This window comes from Camarhynchus parvulus, chromosome 8, assembly GCF_901933205.1.
Source record: "Camarhynchus parvulus chromosome 8, STF_HiC, whole genome shotgun sequence".
Classification (NCBI taxonomy): Eukaryota; Metazoa; Chordata; class Aves; order Passeriformes; family Thraupidae; genus Camarhynchus; species Camarhynchus parvulus.
In genome coordinates, this window is record NC_044578.1 from 16,545,536 (window position 1) to 16,566,128 (window position 20,593).

Consider the following 20,593-nt stretch of genomic DNA (forward strand, 5'->3'; position numbering starts at 1 on the left):
TAATTTTCTTGGTTATTCATATCAAGCTAATATTTTTTTAATATTGGCTTATGAGTAACTTGCTAAGTGGATTGTTGGTATTTTTTAGTGAAATGAATGAGCATAACCAGACAAATGCATCAGGAATGAAGATTCACTATTGCCTGACAATATCAAGAAACCTGATGCTATTTGACCTGTTTGATCCAGTGTATATATATGTGCAAGTCTATATTCTTGCTTTAATGCGTCAAATATCAATAATCCCAAGCAGTAATAATTTATTGTAGGAGCGGTATTGAATTGAGGTTTTGGTCGGTTTGATGTTATTAATTACTTGCCGCTTGATCAGTTGTGAGAATTTTCCCTAGAAAATGACGGGAATTAAAATCCTATAACATATACATAAATGGTGACTTTTTAAAGGATCAAATCCATGGATTGTTTTCTATTGAAGAACCCCCTCTCTGTGCTTTATCTCTGGCTGATAACGGCGGCGCTGCTCGGGCCGCCAGCGCTCGGTCCGCCGGGCCGGCAGGGGGCAGCACGGGCCGCGCGCGGCCCCGCCCCGCCGGGCAGGGCAGGAGCTGCGGCTGCGCAACGCGCGCGGCCTTTTCCCGTTTGCTGCGGAGCGCAGTCGTTGTGCGGAGCGGGCCCCGGCCTTAGGGACCGGACAGTGCCTGGCACGATGGTCGGTACCGACACGGGGGGGCTCGGCGGCATCGCGTCCGTCGTTCCGCGGTTGCCGCGCCGCGCTGCCTGCACGGATGGAGCCCGATTGTCGCGGGCTCGGGGCGGCCGCCCGGCGCCGGCGTGGCAATGGCTGCCATTCTGAAGGGGCTGCGCCGCGGGCGCTTTGAGGGGCTCCAGCGGGGCCCGGCCCGGCCCCGTTACCGGCTGCGCTGTCCCCATGGGCCGCGGGGTCCCACCGGGGGCTGGGTCGGGGCCGGGCCGCCGGGCCGGGGCTGATACAGCACCCGGTGCCCTGCAGCAGCCGCGCCGGGCCCCGGGGTGCGGGTGTCGGACCGGCTGAGGGCGGGGGGCGGCGGGGGAAGCGGCTCCGTGGCAGAACGGGCCAGAGAAGTCGCGGCTGTGCGGGAGTGACAGGAAACGAGCGCGGTCATTGCTCCTGTCCGTGCGGAAGGGCCTTCAGTTAAAAGATACTTTTATCAAAGATACACTTTGGTTTTCTCTTGAAACATTAGTTCCTGTGGAGGGCTAAAATTTATGAAGTTTGATGTGCCGGGTGGTTTTTTTTTTCCGTTTAATTTTTATGGTGCTCTTTTTATCTAAACATACAAGAAAATCTGTTTAATTCCTGATGGCACTATGGTTTTATTCGTGGCACGTTTAGTTAGAATGGTGTTGGCTTACAGGGTTATATGTTAATAACACATAGTTTATGTTTCTTATCCAAGGGGTTTGTGAAAGTTGTCAAGAATAAGGCGTACTTCAAGAGATACCAAGTGAAATTCAGGAGAAGGAGAGGTACTATTAAATTGCCTGTAACACACAATTAAATGTTCTTGGTGAATATTCCTACTTTATGCACGCATTTTGCACACTGCAACTGTTGTTTTTCAGAGGGAAAAACTGACTACTATGCTCGCAAACGTTTGGTTATTCAAGATAAAAACAAGTACAACACTCCTAAATACAGGATGATTGTGCGCGTTACCAACAGAGACATCATCTGCCAGGTAAGGCCTGCGGGGTTTGCTGCTTACCTGGCAGCCTTGCCAGGGTGAGGTCAGCACAGAGAGGGAGGCTTGGAGCACCTGGGGTTTCTTAGGCCCGATCTGCACAGTGTTTGCATTGTAAAACAGCTCCTTAGAGGAGGACAATCTTCAGTGTTAGCACAATTTCAGTAATAGACCGTGTGCATTGTAGAAAAGAAGTTTCACAAGTGTTAGCACTTTTGCTGTGAGATTATTGTGTAAGGTTGTACTGCTTTAATGATTCTGGGCTAAGTAGAACATTTTTGGGAGAGGGAAGATGTCTCTGGGGGGATTTTTTGCTATATTTAAAGGGCTTCAAAAAGAGGCCTTTTTTGCTTGGCTGAAGACAACCAAGTTCGCCATGTGACCTGTTAACCTGCATTGACTTGTGCTGTGTCTAAGGGTTCTCTTGAGAGTTCTGTTTCCGTGTTGTGTGGCTCACATGAAGCTCTGAGGCCTTATGATGGCTTTCCTGTGAGATTGAAGGAGGCTTGTAAACAAGATCAGGCACTTTTTCATGGTCATTAGGATGTGGTTGTGTGTAGCATCATATGCAGTTCCTCACTGTGGCTCACTTTTATTGTTTAATTTTTAGAATATTTTGACTAATTTTGAAGTTTAAAACTTAGGAATGCCTGTTTTATAATAAATACATGTTGTTGAGCTCAAAAAGGAAGCAGCTAAGTTTAACTTGGTTTTTCATAGAGTAGTTATCTGATGAAAACAGTTCAGTCAATAATGAGGTTATTTTATCTTTGAAACTCAAAATGAAAATCAGTGGTTGCAGAGGCTTACATCTGTCTGATAGTCCCTTTCCACTATGTCAGAATCCTACAAAATGGGACAACATTTGGATGTAGAGAGGAGGTGTGAGAGTCAAAAGGAGAAGGTTTTATATGTGAAAGGAACAGCAGAAACCTGTCTGATAGTCCTGCTGTCCCACAGGAGACCCTGGGATGATGATGGTCTCAGACCATGATTAATAAAATCATTCCATAAGGGTACTAACAGTGTTACCACAAAGTATCACATGCTTCTTGTATTTTTTGAGATATATCAGAAAGTGGGACAGAATTCATCCCCATTCATAATGATTTTTTGAAAAGTTGCTATTGTAGGCAGTTTCTGGCCTGATTTATGTGGAAAGGTAATAACCAGTTGTTTCTGACAAACATTTTAGCTGGCCTAATACAGATTTGATTTCTTTGTGTCTTTACTTGAGGAGCTGATGACTCCTTTTGCAAAAACGAACAAACCACGGGGGAGGCGAGGGGAGGCAGAACAAACAAACAACCCCCAAACAAACCAAAGCAGCAGCACTCCTTGAGCTTGCATGCAGAGCTTGGCAGTTTTTGCACACTCAGATCCAGCATGGCTTGAGTAGGTGTCAGAGGAAGAACATGTAGCCCTAACATTTGTGTGTTGCCAGATTGCCTATGCCAGAATCGAGGGAGACATGATCGTGTGCGCTGCCTACGCCCACGAGCTGCCCAAGTATGGCGTCAAAGTGGGGCTGACCAACTACGCTGCTGCCTACTGCACCGGCCTGCTCCTGGCACGCAGGGTACGTACGGGCACGCCTGGGGCTGCTGCCCCCTCAGGGAGCGGGGAGGCCCTTCCTTCAGTGCTGTAAAGACCACTGAGTCTTCAGGGCTCTCAAACTCCTGCTCTTTACCATCATGGATTTGATGTGTCTTGTGACTGTCAAGTCACAGGGAGAGCTATGACAGCATGCAGTCTCAGCTCCAGCAGTCCACTTTTATGCCTCAGCCCTTAAGTTTGGTGGAGAAAGGGAGGGACTGAGGATAAAAATGTAAGAAACGCGCCTTGTAGAGTTCGAAAATATGTAAACAGCAGCCATCCATTTTCCACAGGGTTTCATGAATAAGTTCAGTGGTGTACCTGTAGGAACAGAAGGTTGGAACATAACAGACACACTTACAGTGGTGGTTGTTAAGAATCTTTGTTATTAGTATTGGGTACATACTTTTTGTAAAGAAATTTGTTAAAAACATGATTCTACTGCAAATTCACATTTTAAAGTACTGGTAATTCTAAATTATTATCAATAAATAAAGGGAATTTCAAAAGTGTGCTTTCTTTCCCCACAGCTTCTGAATAAATTTGGCCTTGATAAGATCTATGAAGGCCAAGTTGAAGTCACTGGCGATGAATACAATGTGGAAAGTGTGGATGGCAAGCCTGGTGCTTTTACATGCTACCTGGATGCAGGTCTTGCCAGAACTACCACTGGAAACAAAGTCTTTGGTGCTCTGAAGGGTGCAGTGGACGGGGGGCTGTCTATCCCTCATAGGTAATGTGTGTTACAAAGAATTTCTTTGGGGTTAGCCTGAGATGCTTCTGTATGTCACAGTCTACTTACACTAATCAATTTATGCTGAAATAATTTTGTACTGACATAGTTATGTAATTAGATTCTGGGTTTGGAGGTTTTTTGTTGGTTGGTTTTTAATCTACAAATGCAGTTCTGATAGTGCTGCTGGGAATCTTACAACTGTGGAGATGTTATGAAACTTGTAGAAACTAAAGAACTGTCTTGTTGCTTTTACCAAAAATCAAGTGAATGCCCTTATCAGATCTTCAAAGGGTATTTGCTTGGTATAGGTCTTCACCAAGTTGTGTGTAGGTGTTAATGTCACTGTGAAAAAATCACTTACCCGGTACAAACCCACTGGTACTTGCTACAGTTGTCAGTACAGCAGTAAGTCTGAGCAGTCCACCTTCATTTAGAATTTCCACATGGATATTTTGACTGTTACCTAACACTGGTATTACAGCTGAGTGCTGCTTTCTGCTAGCAGCAGCGGAGGAAAGAAGCTATTGAGATCTTTCAGTGTGTTTTCCTACCCTCTCCCATGCTGTCCTATTCTTGGCTAATTGTCCATTTTTTTTTGAGTTGGCTGCTACATGATGATACTTGCAGTGACTGAACACGCTGTAGTTGGTCCACAGCGTGTGTCTGATGTACTGCAGTGTTTCAAGACGGGACTGATGGCAGCTGAGATGAACTTAAAACTTCCAAGTTTTATTTTTTATCAGAGGGTCCTATCCCTCAGTTATCTGTAGGAGAATCTGATGTATGAGTCATTTCAGTGTTCATCTTAGCCTCTGCATTAGAGCCTTAATGTGACTGTACCTGCTGTTTGACAGCACCAAACGTTTCCCTGGCTACGACTCAGAGAGCAAAGAGTTCAATGCTGAGGTGCACCGCAAGCACATCATGGGCCAGAACGTGGCCGATTACATGCGGTACTTGATGGAGGAGGATGAAGATGCCTACAAGAAACAGTTCTCCCAGTACATAAAGAACAATGTAACACCTGATGGGGTAAGGTTCATCCAGCTGGAGCTCGGGAATTTAAATAGAGATGCTGATAGGGACTTCTCTAATAATGCAAATAAGTCTGATGTGTAAAATTATGTCACTCATGTTACATGTTACCCATGTAAAGGAATTTTTTTTTCCTTCATTAAGGGCTCTAATATTAGTGTAGAACTTCTGAAAGTGGAACCTTTTTGCCTGCTGTGAAACTTTATGTTCTGCCTATAAATCAGACTTGATCTAAATCTGTGCTGGACCACTTTCCCCCCTTCCCAACAAACTAAATACGAAATTTCTGTACAGACTCTCTACTCTTTCCTTATCCTGCCCCACATCCTATCATTTCTGCAGATGTTGTGCTTGTAACTGTGGGTGAGCATGTGGTTGTGGGTGACATCTGTGGTAGTGTTTGTGTGACCCTAGAAGGCAGTTCTGCTATTCAAGGTGAATAGAGAGAGCCCAAGGTAGCATTTCATGAAGGTCTAGACTGTAATACACTTTATTTTAGTACTGCTTCACATTTTAGAGTTAGTAAAATACTAGAAGACGGGTAAGAATACAGAGGTGGTTCTTCTAGTTTTTCCCAAGTATTAAACTCCTTCTGGATGGCTTGTCCTGCTGTCTGTAATATTCTTGCTTGGTTCTCCTAGTAAGTGATCTTAGAGCTTTAAAACATAGCTCCCTCATATCCCCTTTTTAGGCTACAGCAAACTTCATTCTCTATCCCTTCATTTCTGTGGGATTTTGGGGTTTTGATAAATTTAACTAATTGCTAGTTTTTTCTAACAAATTATAAAAAGAAAGTAATGTAAATGCCAACTTCATCTGCTTTCTAAACAAATAGTAGTTATAGCTTGCATTCAAACAAAGTGAGCCTAGGATTAGGTCGCTATATAGACACTTGCTCTTTGTACATCTAAAAAGTTTTTCACAGCTGAGATCTAGTGGTCTTAATTAACCACCAGCAAAGATATTCTTAAAATTTGTGCCATTATGGAGCCAGAGTTGCCTTTGGGATAGAGCAGCATTACTGCATGCCTGGGGACAATGCAGGCACAGGGATCTTGGATTTCTGGTAAACCTACAACTGGACCACTGTGGTAAATTTAATTTTTTTATTTTTTTCCCAAGATGGAAGAAATGTATAAAAAAGCCCATGCTGCTATACGGGATAATCCAGTCCATGAAAAGAAACCTAAGAGAGACGTCAAGAAAAAGAGGTAAAATTCTCATTCTTTCTAACATCTGTGTGACTTCTCTGTTGGAGATACCTTAGTTACAGTGAAACTAGTAATGCAGTTTTGCAGTTCTGTCATTAGTTCTGTGTTCTGGACCAGATTAAGATACAAGCAGTTGTGTATAATTTCAGAGTTAAATTTAGCAGTAGGAATATAAAATTCAAGAGCTCTTAACTATTTAAAAAATCCAAGTGAAGAATGTTTGTGGCTTGAATAGCTGGAACAGTGTGTACCTTCAGGTCCCAGTGTTTTCAGTGGGAAAGCTGCTTCTCTTCAGCTGAGAGCTCATTTACTATTTTGTCAGTACCAAACTATTTTGATTTTTAAGGGTGTGTGGGAAAAGAAATTTAGACACAGCTGTTGCATTGGGCTTGATAATGTCTATGCTTCAAACACAGAGAATACAGAGTTTACCTCTAGAGAAATTGGAACTGTCCAGCCATGCTTTTTGTGGTGTTTTAACTACAGCCTTAGATCATTATGAGGAAATAAAGCATGTTAAAGTAGTGGGAATTTATTCTCCACTGCACTCTTAATCACAGTTGTGTTGCACTACTACTTTTTTGCTTTGGATCTACTGCACACTGTGCTTCCCTTACAGATGGAACTGTCCCAAGATGTCTCTTGCCCAGAAGAAAGACCGTGTTGCTCAGAAGAAGGCCAGCTTCCTCAGGGCCCAGGAGCGCAAAACGGAGAGCTAAGACAACTTCCACAGTTTTCTGTGAAGCTTTGGAAAAAGTGGCAATAAATTTATTGAGGAAGCAACTGCGTAAGACCAGCTTATTTATATAGTTTATAAAAATAGATAATATTTTTATTCTTTTTTTTATTTTTTTATTCTGTACCTGAAAGGGTTTTTTTCTTCCCTCTCAAAGTCCTGTGTGAATTGAGTTTTCACAGAGAAGAGAGGTGACAGACTTCAAAGACCAAGGCTGCTGCATCAGAATTACTTCTATAAGGAGGAAGTAAATTCAATTAACTTTTAGCATGGTTAGTATCAAGGACTAAGTATAAGAGTTTGCTGCTTCTAACTAGAGAAAGATTTAATTTTTTTTAAAGGCTGTACCTTTATTTCACAATTCTTTCAGCATACTTCATGGTTGGGGGAGTCTGGATGTAGCTTTGGAAAAGGCCAGGAGCAGTCACAGTAGGTTCTAAAGCCTCTGCCCAAAGGTAACCTTAGGCTTTCAGGCACTTATCACCTCCAAGCTTTGGCTGCTGCTGAAACAGGTACTGTCTTGAACTGAATACTTCACATTATTTAGTTGATAAGAGAATTCACTTTAAGCTGCATATACAGGAGTAAGTGCAGAGGCCTTGTTAAGGAAACATTAATGAGACTCAGACACCAGAGTCTTTCACCTTGACTCCCCACACACTCACCAGACCATGTTCCCTTCCAGTTCACCTCTAGGGTTCCCTTAGCAGAGCCCAGAATATCTGGTTCCACAAGGCAGTTTATTCCTTCTGTGGGAACAGCTGGAGATGGTTCCTCTGAGGAGCACCCCATGGCTTTTATATCCTCACGCTCCCTCCTCTTCCCCTGATGCCAGTGTGGAATTCCTCAGTCTTCTGCCTCCCCTCTCTGTGTCCATCCACCTCACCACTCAGCAGCATTCACCTCCTTATCCTAAAGGGTAGCTCCCTCCCAGAGCCCAGTCTGTGTTTCCCTCGGCAGGTGGAGCCACCTGGAAGAGAAGTGTTCCCCACCAGCCTTGTCCTGCCCTGCTCCTTTGCCTCCTCTGTTTCACAGGCACTTCTGTGTGCCAGTAGGTTTCCACTAGACTCAGAGAAACTGTTTGCACAGTTTAAACACCAGTAAAGCAGGCTACATGGAGGAATGTTTTGCTCTAAGATACTGGTAGTTGGTGTAAATACTGCTATTGAAAAAAAAGAAGCCTGTGATTTATTGTAAACAAAAGTGTATTTTTTTTTCCCAATGAAAGCTTCAACTTTATGCAACAGTAATAAAAATGAAGATTGTGTACAACAAACTGCACTATTAAACATATTCTCCAGTTAAGATACCCAGTGATGTTGGGTATTTTAAATAATCTCTGCCCAAGTAGCAGTCACTGTCAGATTTCTTCACAAGAACATGACCACTTTACACTTTTAGTGCACTGCTGGTTACAAATACTTTTTAGTTCATAGTTGGAGCACATTAGCAAGTTCAAGACAATAATTAGCATGAGCACGGTATTTCTTAAACTAAAAGGCTGATGTTCACAAAACAATCTTAACCCAAGCTGCATATTACTACATCTGGTATGGACAAATTACCTTATTGTGGTCCTGTACTTCAGTGTCATCATTCTAGGAATGCATTTAAGACAGGATCCCTAGAGCAGTTAACCTTTCAAATACTTCAAGCTTGTTCTTGCCTCTGCTGAAAATGAATTAAGGGGTCAGGATTCAGAAGTATACAGGTGACTGCCATTTAAATCATAAAGATGAAACAACTTTATACCTAAAGTATTTATAAATTAAACATACAACAGGTAAGTATTGAGCATGTACTCAGGTGTATTATGGACATCCAATTCTGCATAATTATGAGCACAGATGTAAATCTGAAAAATACAAGGGTGAAGATTAAAGGTGGTAGAGTGGTCATGCTTTGTGGAGTGCCAGAATCGGGTGATGTTTATTTACTCATGACTTGAGTCTTAACAGTGACTCATAGATGCTACTAGAAAAAAAGAATATTATCACACTGCAGCTCACTTAGTAACAGCTAGGAATGAGCTGGAAAATACCTCAAGGCTCCCATTTGAGCAATATTGCACAATCCTGAACAATCCAGCTTCTGTCCTAAAATTCAGGTCTAGCTCTTGCTTACATATTTCCTGCAGTAGTTAAGAAGACTGAAGTACAGGTGTGTAGCTAAATGTGGAGGAACAGTTAAGAGACAAGACTATCCACAACTATTAATTGTTTCTCATGTCATACAGCAGATTCCTGCTGTATGACATGAGAAACATGTCATACAAATGACATGCAAACTTTCTTTTTTAACTTTCTTTTTTAACTGGTTGGACACATCTGCTATTCAGTATTTTTAAAAATTCAGTTTTCATAGTATAGCTTAGTCCACAAAGTCCTTGCTTTTCACTGTTTGCTACAGCTTAATTTGGGTTAAAGGTTTCCACTGAAGTTTTGAAACAGATGCTGGTATTGCTGCTAAACCATATAGATTACTTTAAGAAATAGTACTCTAAAATTGTTGGCTCCCACAGGGCTCACCATACAATGACTTAATTAAAAATGTTAAACTACTTCAACATTCAACACGTAAGCATGAGGTAACAATGTGTAAACAGAATCTGATTTGTCTCATTATAACCTATCCATTCTAGAATAAAATTGTAATTTTCCACAGTTAAAAATTATTTAATGTGCAAATTCTGCCATGCCAAGATATTAGTAAACTTCAATCTCACAGTTCAGTTTATTCATAACAGCAGCTTGGACTTGGACACATTACTTGCAGTAGTGGTGATTCTTCATAAAACTGCTTAGGAAAGAAATCCTCTGCAGGTGTTTCACAAGTGAGCAATGTTTTTCACAGAAATTGAAGATGTTCCCTCAGCTGATGTGGTGGCACAGTGAACACTTTCATCCTGTTCAAGATCTCACAAAGTGCACAGAACAGTCAAGCATGCAGAGTTCTTGTTTCTGTAACACAGCACTGAACAGCAGGCAACCTTCTGGCCTCTGCCAGGTCATTCAGTGGCGTGTTCATTCTTTGACAAGCCCTGTCCTGAGTTACTGACTGAAGGGCAGGACTGAAAGAATCATTAATAAAATCTGAGTAAAGAAATATCTTTTTAAAAAGGTGCAGATTGTTTTTATCAAATGTCTTGGGCCACCTCTAGTGGCAGGCATCAATATTCTCTTCTGCTGGTGGAGAAGCTACGAATCATTTGTATGAGAAATTTTCTTCCACAGTAAAGTTTTTAAGTTATTGAGTATTAAAGAATGCTCCATTTCCATCTGATTTGCTGTGACTTTAAGGGCAATGCACAAGTACAGTTGTTTCTCTAGTTCTTCATGGATATCAGAAGGAGCACCACGAAGCAGATAGTCTTTAAGGAGCTGACAAGCTTTTGCTAAGTTTGGCTGAATTACTTCAGTGGTACATCTCATTTTGCTTTGGTCACAAAGTGTTCTACAGTCTGTACCATAAATGCAGTCTAAATCTGAGTCGCATTGACGATCTTTAATTATTTCCTTCAAATTAATTTCTGGCACTATTTTTCTCATGTCCATCATTTTCAAATCATATTTATCATTATATCCTAAGTTTTTGGCACTTGTATCACACATAAGAAAGTTTCCGTAAGGTCCGTGGAAAATATCTTCCACAAATTCTAAAAGCCCTATAGCTATTTTTGCCTTTCTTGGCCATGATGGAGTGAACCACTGGTCCATGCTTCTTCTGAAGCCAGAGGGAATGAGGAGTTCTATAATCCATGGAAGGCTGATTCCATAGAGAGAGGTATATTCAACTCTTTCGGTCACATAGAGGTCCCCACAAAAACCCATCAGCTTGGGAGTATGTTCTTTATCCTGCAAGATCACCATTAACAGAAACTCTTCTAGCTGCAGGAGTGCCCATGCAGATTTTGCCTCTGGCAAAGAGACTCTTCCATCTTTGTTTCCATCAGCAAAAGACAGGATGAGATTAACCAGTTCTGAAAGATTCCCTTGTTCACCCAGTTTTGCCTGAAAGCAACAAATGAAAAAGATTAAGTATGACTTCCTTAACTACTCCCAATCCATTTGTCACTCTCCTCTGTTACTCTCCTTCCATGAATAATAGGAATAACCGGCTATGTTGTGGTTTTCATTGGTTATGGATGTAACAGGATGCCATCAGCTGCCTGCAGAGCTTCCTTTTTGTTCTTTTTTCATAGGCACTGAGCATACAATCTTCTGAAAGATCTACCTTTTCTTTGCACTTCAAAATGCAAATATTAAAATTCAGTGATTGTTCTTGATCAGATAAGTCTTTAGAAAAAATTTTGTCAAGTAGCTTGTTCATTGTTCTCTAAGAAAAAGTATGAAGAAAAGTTTAGATCAGGTTTAGTTTTCAGCTGATTAGACCTTACAAATGTAGAGCAATAATGTTACAAATTACATTTTGTCCAATTATTATGGGTACCAAGACAAAACTGTGTACAAATCCCATAATTACAATGAAATGCTTAGTTTTGTTACTTGATGTAATCACCTCCATTGTAGGACTACAGAGAAAAAAGCCATTGCTGGAATCAGAACTGTTTCATTTTCAGCTAGGCAGATGAACTTTTTCCAAATTTTCCTTAAAACTACCCTGACACAACTGCTGCTCACCATTGTTAGAGACAAAGTTGTTGTAATGCATGACAACTGGCATCAGCCTTACATCATGTTTTTTATAGCAATACTAGCAAAATCTATAGACATACAAGATGAATGCCAGCTTCCATCATTTAAAGAGTAAGGAAAAAGCCCTGATAATTAGTTACTTCAAACTTCATGATAAGCATCTCTGGGAAAAACTATTTTTGTGCTGATTATTTTTCTAGCATACCCTTGAAAAAGGCTCATACAACAGGGTATTTTCTCCAGTTTCAAGAAAACAAGCCATTCTGTCAAAATAGACTAAGTAAGAATATACTTACTTTAAAAAGACCATATACCATTTCTTTGAATTTCTCAACAGTGGTTCCTCTTGTTGGTTTATCAAATAGGACTATTTCCTTCCTTGGTTCTGGGTCAGTACCAAAATCAAGTTGAGCAGCTTCCTCCATCTGGCATTTTATAACACTTTGCAGATTTCCCCAGATTCCTAAATAGATCTATGCAGAAAAAGAGGGGGAAAGGTATAAAACTTAGAAGTCCATCTGAAGACCACCTGTCCTCCAAGAGTCAACACAGATCAGGAACTGAATCCTGTGTGCAGACAATGAATATGGCAATTTGAACAAAGCCAGCCACCACTGCAGGAGCCACTGCACTGTCAGAACACAGACAGCTCCCCAAACAACAGCCTGGCATCACTGCCACCTTTGCATGGCTTGTTACGAGGCTGCTGCTTCTACTAGGGATGCAGGATAGCAGAGAAGCAGTATGATGTACAAAGTGTGCACAGTCTGGCAAACTGTGGCACGATTTAGGATATATTGTATATGTACATGTAATATAAAATAACCATATACCCCCTTTAATTTATATTCTTGTATATAGATACATATATATATTAATTTGTATTACAGTGTATCTTCTTTGTATAAGTGTGTATATGTATATGTGGGGAGGGGTATATATATACACGCACACACTCACACGCTCTGCCTGTCACAGCAAATAGAATTTGAAATAATCTGTATTAAACAGATTCAATTTGCTGACACTAAGATCCACCTGACGTCCTAGACAATGACATTTCAGTGGGAAATAATAAAACTAGGTTGGATGAGTAAAGCCTTACCTGATTATTGGGCCTTGTTGACAAACATTTTCCAAAATACAATGTTTCTTTAGCACAAAGGCTACTACATGCTGATCCATCAATAACACCAGTCTTGTATTTATCACACTGAAACAAACAGAGAAAAATATTTAACAAATAGCCTAGGAAAGAAGGCAACCACTGTATCTCTTCCAACACCTGACTGTTGAAAGAAAAACCTAAGAAAAAATTTTAATAACCCTATGCTAAAATATTGTTAAGAGACACAACTGGTTTTATCTGTAACTGAAGTCGTAATCTTACATCAGCATGATGGAATATGAGAATTTGATTAAATCACACGTGGCACAGACTGAAATAGTCAAACACTTCAGAAAGCTATACTAAATACACTTACTATTATTTTCCTACAGTCATGGCCTCTGCAGAGTTCTGTGTAGGTGGAGTACTGAACATACATAATCCAGCTGCCAACAAACACCACCAACCAGGAGATGAAGAGATACTTGATCCGCACATATGACAGACGGACCTAGAGCACACAAAGAGAAAATATTGTTTGTAATCCTCTGAGCAGCAGGACATTTACTATTTCATTTACTAAAAATCATTTACTATTTCATCTCTAAGGAATTTGTCTTCCACACTGATAAAATAAGCAGGCCACATTATATGGAACATTTGCTTCCTTCAGTGAGCAAAACTGACAGGGGAGGTCAGTTTCATGTATGTAAGTGGAAGGAAAATTGAGATATAAATAAATAGAAGAAAAGGTATCAGACCCTCACAGGGCAAGCCAGACTGCAGGAACCAATTTGATCAAAATCATAAACTCCCAGAGCTCAATTAAGTGCATTTTTCTCTTAAGATCAGTTACCTATGTTTCACTCATGGTAAATCAAATCTAACAGACCGGGAATTTGGTAAAAAAATAATCTGTGTTAATGTGTAAATATGCAAGACAGAGATACAGTGAGCAGAACTGATATCAGGGTCAGGTTCCGTATGCTAAAGTCTCCCACTCCTTCCTTGAAATGACGCCATTAATTATGCAAATAAAATTCTATAGTAGCCTCACCCTCACCTTCCCACAACTGTATGCACAACTTTCCTGTTGTTTCTGTGGCCTCACATATAGAGTTTTCACAGGGGCAGAAGGAAAAACTATTTATAAATTAAGAACTGAGGGAAAGCTAAGTGTCTTACAAAGTAGGAGGGATGTTTTGATCTTTTCCTTCTTTTTTTTTTCCTCCTCCTCAGAGTCTGGTGTACTAAGAGGATGATTTTCATATTCACATCAGCACCATAAACTAATTAGAAGATCAGGATCAGCTTTAGCAGCAGGATATAAGTAAGTGCATGAGAGCAGCTATATTTGGTCAGTACGAGGTCCATTTCTACCAGTATGCTGATCTTCAGCACTAGCTATAAAAAGTTGCTATTGAAGACTGATAACATATATTATATACATCAAGTGTGCTACCAGTTTCCTCTAGAAGAACTTGTAAGCCAGATGTGATACTCTATATTTAGTAAATGTCAAATCTTTCACTAATTTGCCCAGATTCCCTTAAAAATCCACATAAGCATCCACAACAAACTTAACAATTAATTCACAGGTCTACTATCCACTGCCACGGTCAAGGGCTGGACTTTATTTTGCTGAAGTCTGATTCATATTAGCTTTGTTTGAAACCCCCCTAGTTCATGTACTGGAAGAGTGAACAATTTCTATCCATTCTGAACCCATCTGACATGATTTTGTAGGCCTCCATAACACACCTCCCCGTGATCTCATCTCTTTTGCAAATTGACAGGTCCTAACTTGACTGTACACCATGGAGAAATTATTCCATATGTTTGGAAAAGGTTCCAAGAAAGGTAATAATCATTATCAGTTTTGCCATCACATACATACACAGAACTGCAGCAGATGCAAATAAGCAATTTTTTTTTAACCAGAAAGACTGCAGTAATTTATTAGCATTTATTAAAATATAACAAACAACCAGCATGCATTATACCCTTTCTCTTGGAAACAAAAAATCCAGAAAAAGTCCATTTCAAAAGACCCAAAGGTGATTCCAATCCACAAAGCTGTGGTCCTGCCACATGCCTCAGCTGTGCATCCCTATTCCTTCACGCCTTCACACACGCTCACTCGACAATCTTAGAACTACCTGGTTAAAAAAGGAGACAGCTACAATTAACTTTTTATTCCAGTGATTTTTTTTTAGAGACAGGTTTTATAATTTTGGGGTTTTTTAAAGCTATTTCTAATAACACTGTTATGTAGCAGAACATAAAGCATAGAAAACTACTGGTAAAATCTGGGGAAGATCAACAGAAATAAACCAGACAATTTTAGGGAAAGCTGTTTCATGTGTAAAAACTGCTTAGGAACCAAAGCTTCTGGGACAACAAACCCTCTTCATTCCTCAGTGTTTCTTGCTGAATCCTTCCATGAACCTTTATAATACATTTTAAACTAAAGTGCTGTTTAATGAAATTTTGTATTATTGTATCCATTTAGTACAACCTCAGAGACCAGCAGCAGCCTGCAGGCCTCAGGACCACTGCAGAATATTGACCATTCTCCCAGTATGAATACTGTATATATTGTCCTCCTCCTTAGGCTGAAAGAGAATGTACTTGAGATTGAAAATCCTCCCCAAATGCCATCTGACTACATCATGTATTTGGCAGGAAGTTCCAGAGAAGCTAGATTTATTTTGAGCTCAGCGCTGTGCCAATGGAGTCATGCAGCTTTTGACTTACAGAAACTGCCCAGCCAGTTCAGAGCATGGACAACAGCATCCCTCTGCTTACAGACAACCAAGGTTCCACTCTTGTTCAAAGAGAATTTTCTTCTAAGGACTTTCTCATCAAGTTCGGCAAAAGACATGATCATTATTTGATTTCTTCCCATACATTCCCCTACCAAATGTTCACAGGGGCTTAACACTGCTCTGGAGAGTACTGGAACATTTCTGAGCAGGAAGTCCCAGAGAGCATTTAGGGAAGAGCACATATAGATGGACTCCATTTGAAACTGTGACAAACTGACAGGAAACTTGTCATAAGAACATTTTTAGGGCAACAGAATGTCAGAATTCCAAAAGTATCAAAAAAAGCAAGAAAGTGTTCAAAACAAGGAAACAGTTTCCTTTTTCAACTCTGCTCTTCCATCAAGACTTAAACATGAGCCAGGGAATGCGAGAATGAGAGAAGCACTTGCAATGCTTGATGTTACAGATTCAACTTCTTCCATCACTTGTATATTCTGCTAAGTCATATGCACTGAATAATAATTAGACATTCATCCCCTGAAATAGAACTGGAAAACCACTTCTGGCAAAACTCAAGCCTGGATGCACTCCAAAGCATATGGAGAGTAGTGAATCAACATGCAACATAACTTGACAGATTTTTGGTGAGTGTACTTTTTATTTAAAACACTTTTATGGTTAAAGAGTATGAAAGTGTTTCTTTGTTTAATAGTACAGAGAGCTTAATTCTGGAAAGTATTACACATAACCATAGTGTAGTAATCTTCTCCAAATCAGAGTTGTTCACTCCATTTGTCTTACATGCTTGCAATAGAAAAGGACAGATGAAAAAAAGTAGGCCAATCATGTTAAAAATTCTGTTTTGTTCTCTGTTCAGGTTGATTTGTCTCTCACAGGAGGCATTTCAGGTAGGCTGACATGATGTCTGAGAGCATTAGCCCACACTGTTTTGGATGCCATGAACAGGACACGTTCACATCTTTAAAAGCAGACAGAGCATGCTTATGATTATGCCAGTGTCTTGAGTTATTTTGTATCCTGAGTAACCAAAGTGAGGAAACAGAGCTGAGGTATCTTTTGAACTAAAATAACGACCAAGATGGAAAATGGGGACATCTCTCCTTTAAAGGTTAAACAGAGCAGAAGGGAATTCAAATCTTAGAGCAAAGAGATTATTTAGGAAATTTCTGCTATGTGGGGCTTTAAACTTGCTTCTTCTTTGGCCCTTCAAAGACAGTCTCTTGTACATTACTGAAGTCCACGAGGCACCTTTAAAGAGGCTATAAAATTGATCCAGAATCTATAAAGTCAAATTTCCACACATGCAAGTGATCTTTACGTGATTTTTGTCATAAGGAATCCTGCTGGTTAGTCCTCAGCCGCACAATGCAATTGGGAACTATAGCTATCAGAAAAGAACTTCAGCGCAATGTCCCTTAAATCTGGGACACTAACTCTCCTTGTCAAACAAAATCCCAGTGTTAATCACCAAACTGTAAAATCCTATAAATACAATTAAATTATTTTGGTCGTCTTTAGCAGTGTTTAAAAGACTTTCAGGTTTTAGAGTATTTTTGTTCTGTTTTGTTTTCTGTTATTACATGATTTGCAGTCTAAGCAATGGCAAAGCTTTGTACTTCAGTGTTACTATTCTTTGTAGTGACAGGACTAACATTTGCTCAGGGAGGACCTAACACTAAGTTTTGGGCTGAGCTAAGATAGCCAAGAGTGTGTGCCTGCTCCTTTTACATGAGCTGACACATGGCAGGACATCTTTTTTAGGCTCAAAGATTATCAACTGATTAACTATGGGTCTTGCATTCTGCACAAAAGCTAAAGCATGCGTAGAGCAAGAGAACATTTGCCAAAGAATATCTGTTGCAACCCAGCTCATAACATCCTGCTCCCATTAGGGCAGAGAAGCTGGAACAAGTATTAAGTTCTGTCTGACAGAACCTGATGTTCTGGCAATTCATTTCACAACATAATGTTCAAGAAGTCTGGAACACCAGCCAGCAAAGGCTGGAATTCACTCAGTGATAACCTTCCACTGTACAAACATCTCCCCTGGTGTGCTACTTGAAATGCTGCATAGAAACATTGCACAAGTCTTTCCACCTTGCTCACAGCCCTCAGTGAGTTAAGTCTACTCCTTACTTAGAGAGCTTTGAATTAAGTCTACCACTTACTTAGAGAGCTTTGGCTTCTTTGGAGACAAATCTCAATAAAGGGCTCAGCAACCAGTGTAAATCACGACTACATTTGTCATGTACCAACAGTAACATGCAGTGACAAGAAAAGCCAATATATTGATAGTTGCTGCTGTTCTATGGATGCGTCAAATATCAACATACATTCACTAACACAGAAAAATATGTTTAAGGTCACAAAGCCACTATTAGCTCTCCTAAAACAAGTCCGTAGAATATGCAAAATCAGCTCTCAGTATAAGAAGGCACAGTCAGATATTTTTTTTTAATCTGCAATAGAAACAAACATTTAACTTCTTTGGCTTTTCTAATGAATAATTTTCTGGTTTCTTGTTTATTAGCAGATTTTAAAAGAATGTATTTTGCTTGGAAGGCCTTAAATTAAATTTTGAGAAGAGTAGAGAAGAATATTATCAAATATCACCATATGATGATAAGAAAGAGACTATCAAGGCAATGGAGGAAAACAATTTGGAGACTCCTAATTTCAAAGGTAGCGTATAGATTATTAATTAATTTTTATTTGTATTGAAGGCTTTATGCCATGGGAATTTAAGTACTGTACAAGTGTCTACTTCAGTAAATAGATCTAGAGTAATCTTTTTTGGCTTAAAACCCAAGTGATATGGACCCAGAGTTGCAGATACATACCATTTTACCCACTGAAGAGGGTAAAATTAGATCTGTATTCTTCTCTTTAAACATTACACCCCACTCCAGGTACTTCAAGAAAGAGAACAAGATTTCTCCTCATCTGGAACTTTTCCAAATGTTTTTCGAGATTTTAAAATGCACCAATGTGAAGTTTAAAATTTTTTAATCCAATGATCACTAAGCATATCAACAGATGACAAACACATAAGCAGCATATTTAAGAAAAGTAAACATTATTTAGCTCCTCAAACTCAACAAATGCTCACCTTAATTACAATCTAGTTAAAATACAACCCAGCTGATAAAGGGAAACCCAGTGGATAAACCATCAAGCTACCACAACGTCATGACTGACTAACACTTCACCGCAGAACTTCCTAGAACACAACAGCCACAGCACTTCCAAACAAAATATCCTTACTCTGCTAACTGAAGTAATGCAAACATGTACCTGCACATAGAAATACAAAAGTGTGTCTATGAACATAAAAGGAAATGTATGGAGCAACAGAAGAAAGGTGCCCGATATTAATTTTTTAGAAGACACGCAAAAAGGGGCATGAGTTGCTCCTGCAGGCTGTGGTCCGTGCGCCGACAGGATGGATCCCGCAGCACGGGCGGTAGGTGTAAAGCCGGGGCGCGGAGCGCAGCACGGAGCTCCCGGGCCGCGGCGGTGCCGCAGGTGTCGCTGCCCCGCCGGCCGTGCCGTGAGCCCGGGCAGCCGCGGGCCGCCCGCCGCGTAACAGGTCCTGCGCCGGCCGCTCCGCGGAGCGCGCTGCGCCCGGAGGCGGCGGGAGAGGCCCGATCCGACCGGCGGGCGGGCGGCGAGAGTCACCGCGGCCCCGAGGCCGCCGCCACCTGCTCCCGTGCCCCGGCACGACCGGCCGTGCCCGGCGCCGCCGCCTCCCGCCGGCCGAGCGGCAGCGCGGCGCAGCCGAGCCCCGGCCGCCGCCAGGCGCCGGCGGGAGGGGAGCGGCGGCCGCGCCGGGCCGGGCCGGGGGAAGCGGCGAGAGCCCTGCGGGGGGCGCCCGCTCCGGAGGGAACTTTGCGGGGAGGGACGGGCGCCGGCCCCGGCCCCTCGCCGGCCTACCTGCGCGGAGTGGGGCTTCCTCAGCCAGGCCCCCGGGAAGAGCCGCCTCGCCATGGCAATCACACATCCCCGCAGCGGGCGGCGGTCGGAGGCGGAGCGGTGAGGAGCGCTCCCCCGCCTGCCGCCGCAGCCGCGCCGCCGGCTCCGCTCGGCTCGGCGGGGAAGAGCTGCCTCGGACACCGGGGCCGCCGAGAGACGGCGGCTGTCAGCGGGCAGGGCGGGCGGCTGCCGCCTCTGCCACCGCTCACGCCGTGCCGAAGGTGCGAACGCGGCAGCCGCGAGGGAGCGAGGCGGGGCTGAGGCAGCGAGGCGAGCCCCGCCCTGAGCCCCCGGGGCTGTCCCCGTCCCTTTGCCCTCCAGGGCCGCCCGGGGCCCGTGGAGCCGACAGCCACTCCCGAGCTCCCCTCGTGTCTGCCAGAAAGTGCTCGGGGCACTGTCTGGGGACAATTATGGAGAAGTCAGTTAATAAATAACTCGTGTCGTTGATTGCCAACAGGCTCCCGTCATTTACTGGGCAGGGTATTAAAACCAGCTGCAGGATCCTTACAGACCTTAGAAAAAACCCAACACCCAGAAAACCCCCCGCAAAACCCCAAAAAGGAGTAGTTCCTCCAAAATAAGGAAGGAGCGTTTACCTGGACACATATTAACACAGATGAGCAAGTTTTTTACCTTGAGGGTGGTAAGAGCAGCCTGAATTGGTTGCCCAGAGAAGCTGTGGATGTCCCAGTTGAAGGCCAGGTTGGACAAGGCTTTGAGCAAACTCCCGACTGGTTTGTTGGGAGTTGTCCCTGCCCATGGCAGGAGGGTTGGAAAAAGGTAATCTCTAAGGTTCCTTCCAACCTCAGCCATTCTATAATTCTACATTAGTGCCATAAAGTGGAGAAACATTACCTGTTTCTTCTTCACCAGGGGATCTCTCAGCCCTTCATACATTGTGGGAAGCCTCAGTCCAATTGAAATTTCTGGGAACACTATTAAGTTCAAGTGAAATCACCCTTTCTTAAGCAAGGTTTGGGTTTTGCCCAGCTTTCTTGTCTTTATGACTTGATTGTGACTTCTTTTAATGCAGTGTGTTAGCAAAGTCAAAGCCAGAAACTGGGAGTCTCCGG

General features: G+C 42.0%; 2 protein-coding genes and 1 non-coding gene across 3 annotated transcripts; 2 read left to right on the plus strand and 1 right to left on the minus strand.

Moving 5' to 3' along the window:
* Positions 1 to 546: 546 nt before the first annotated feature.
* Positions 547 to 7,040, plus strand: RPL5 (ribosomal protein L5). The gene is made up of 8 exons (XM_030953564.1): positions 547 to 670; positions 1,398 to 1,467; positions 1,564 to 1,679; positions 3,127 to 3,261; positions 3,809 to 4,011; positions 4,869 to 5,046; positions 6,172 to 6,260; positions 6,880 to 7,040. Exons 1-8 carry the CDS (start codon positions 668 to 670, stop codon positions 6,977 to 6,979), a joined length of 894 nt encoding a protein of 297 aa, XP_030809424.1. The 5' UTR covers positions 547 to 667; the 3' UTR covers positions 6,980 to 7,040.
* On the plus strand, positions 4,621 to 4,717 carry LOC115906641. Its single transcript, XR_004060926.1, has one exon. It is a non-coding gene; the product is annotated as a small nucleolar RNA SNORD21 (small nucleolar RNA).
* Positions 7,041 to 9,565: 2,525 nt separating the features above from the next.
* DIPK1A (divergent protein kinase domain 1A) lies at positions 9,566 to 19,743 on the minus strand. The gene is made up of 5 exons (XM_030953565.1): positions 19,482 to 19,743; positions 13,136 to 13,270; positions 12,757 to 12,864; positions 11,948 to 12,124; positions 9,566 to 11,006 (listed from the first exon to the last, which is right to left on the minus strand). Exons 1-5 carry the CDS (start codon positions 19,533 to 19,535, stop codon positions 10,194 to 10,196), a joined length of 1,287 nt encoding a protein of 428 aa, XP_030809425.1. The 5' UTR covers positions 19,536 to 19,743; the 3' UTR covers positions 9,566 to 10,193.
* Positions 19,744 to 20,593: the final 850 nt, after the last annotated feature.

Bases quoted from the DNA above. Each gene is read 5' to 3' on its own strand.
- RPL5 (XM_030953564.1), top strand. The intron at 3,262-3,808 runs GTACGTACGGGC...CTTTCCCCACAG, and splicing joins GCCTGCTCCTGGCACGCAGG to CTTCTGAATAAATTTGGCCT. The intron at 4,012-4,868 runs GTAATGTGTGTT...GCTGTTTGACAG, and splicing joins GGGCTGTCTATCCCTCATAG to CACCAAACGTTTCCCTGGCT.
- DIPK1A (XM_030953565.1), bottom strand. From the start codon at position 19,535: ATGGCGAGGCGGCTCTTCCCGGGGGCCTGGCTGAGGAAGCCCCACTCC. The intron at 13,271-19,481 runs GTAGGCCGGCGA...TGTGTGCTCTAG, and splicing joins GGAAGCCCCACTCCGCGCAG to GTCCGTCTGTCATATGTGCG. The intron at 11,007-11,947 runs GTAAGTATATTC...TGTTGCTTTCAG, and splicing joins TGGTATATGGTCTTTTTAAA to GCAAAACTGGGTGAACAAGG.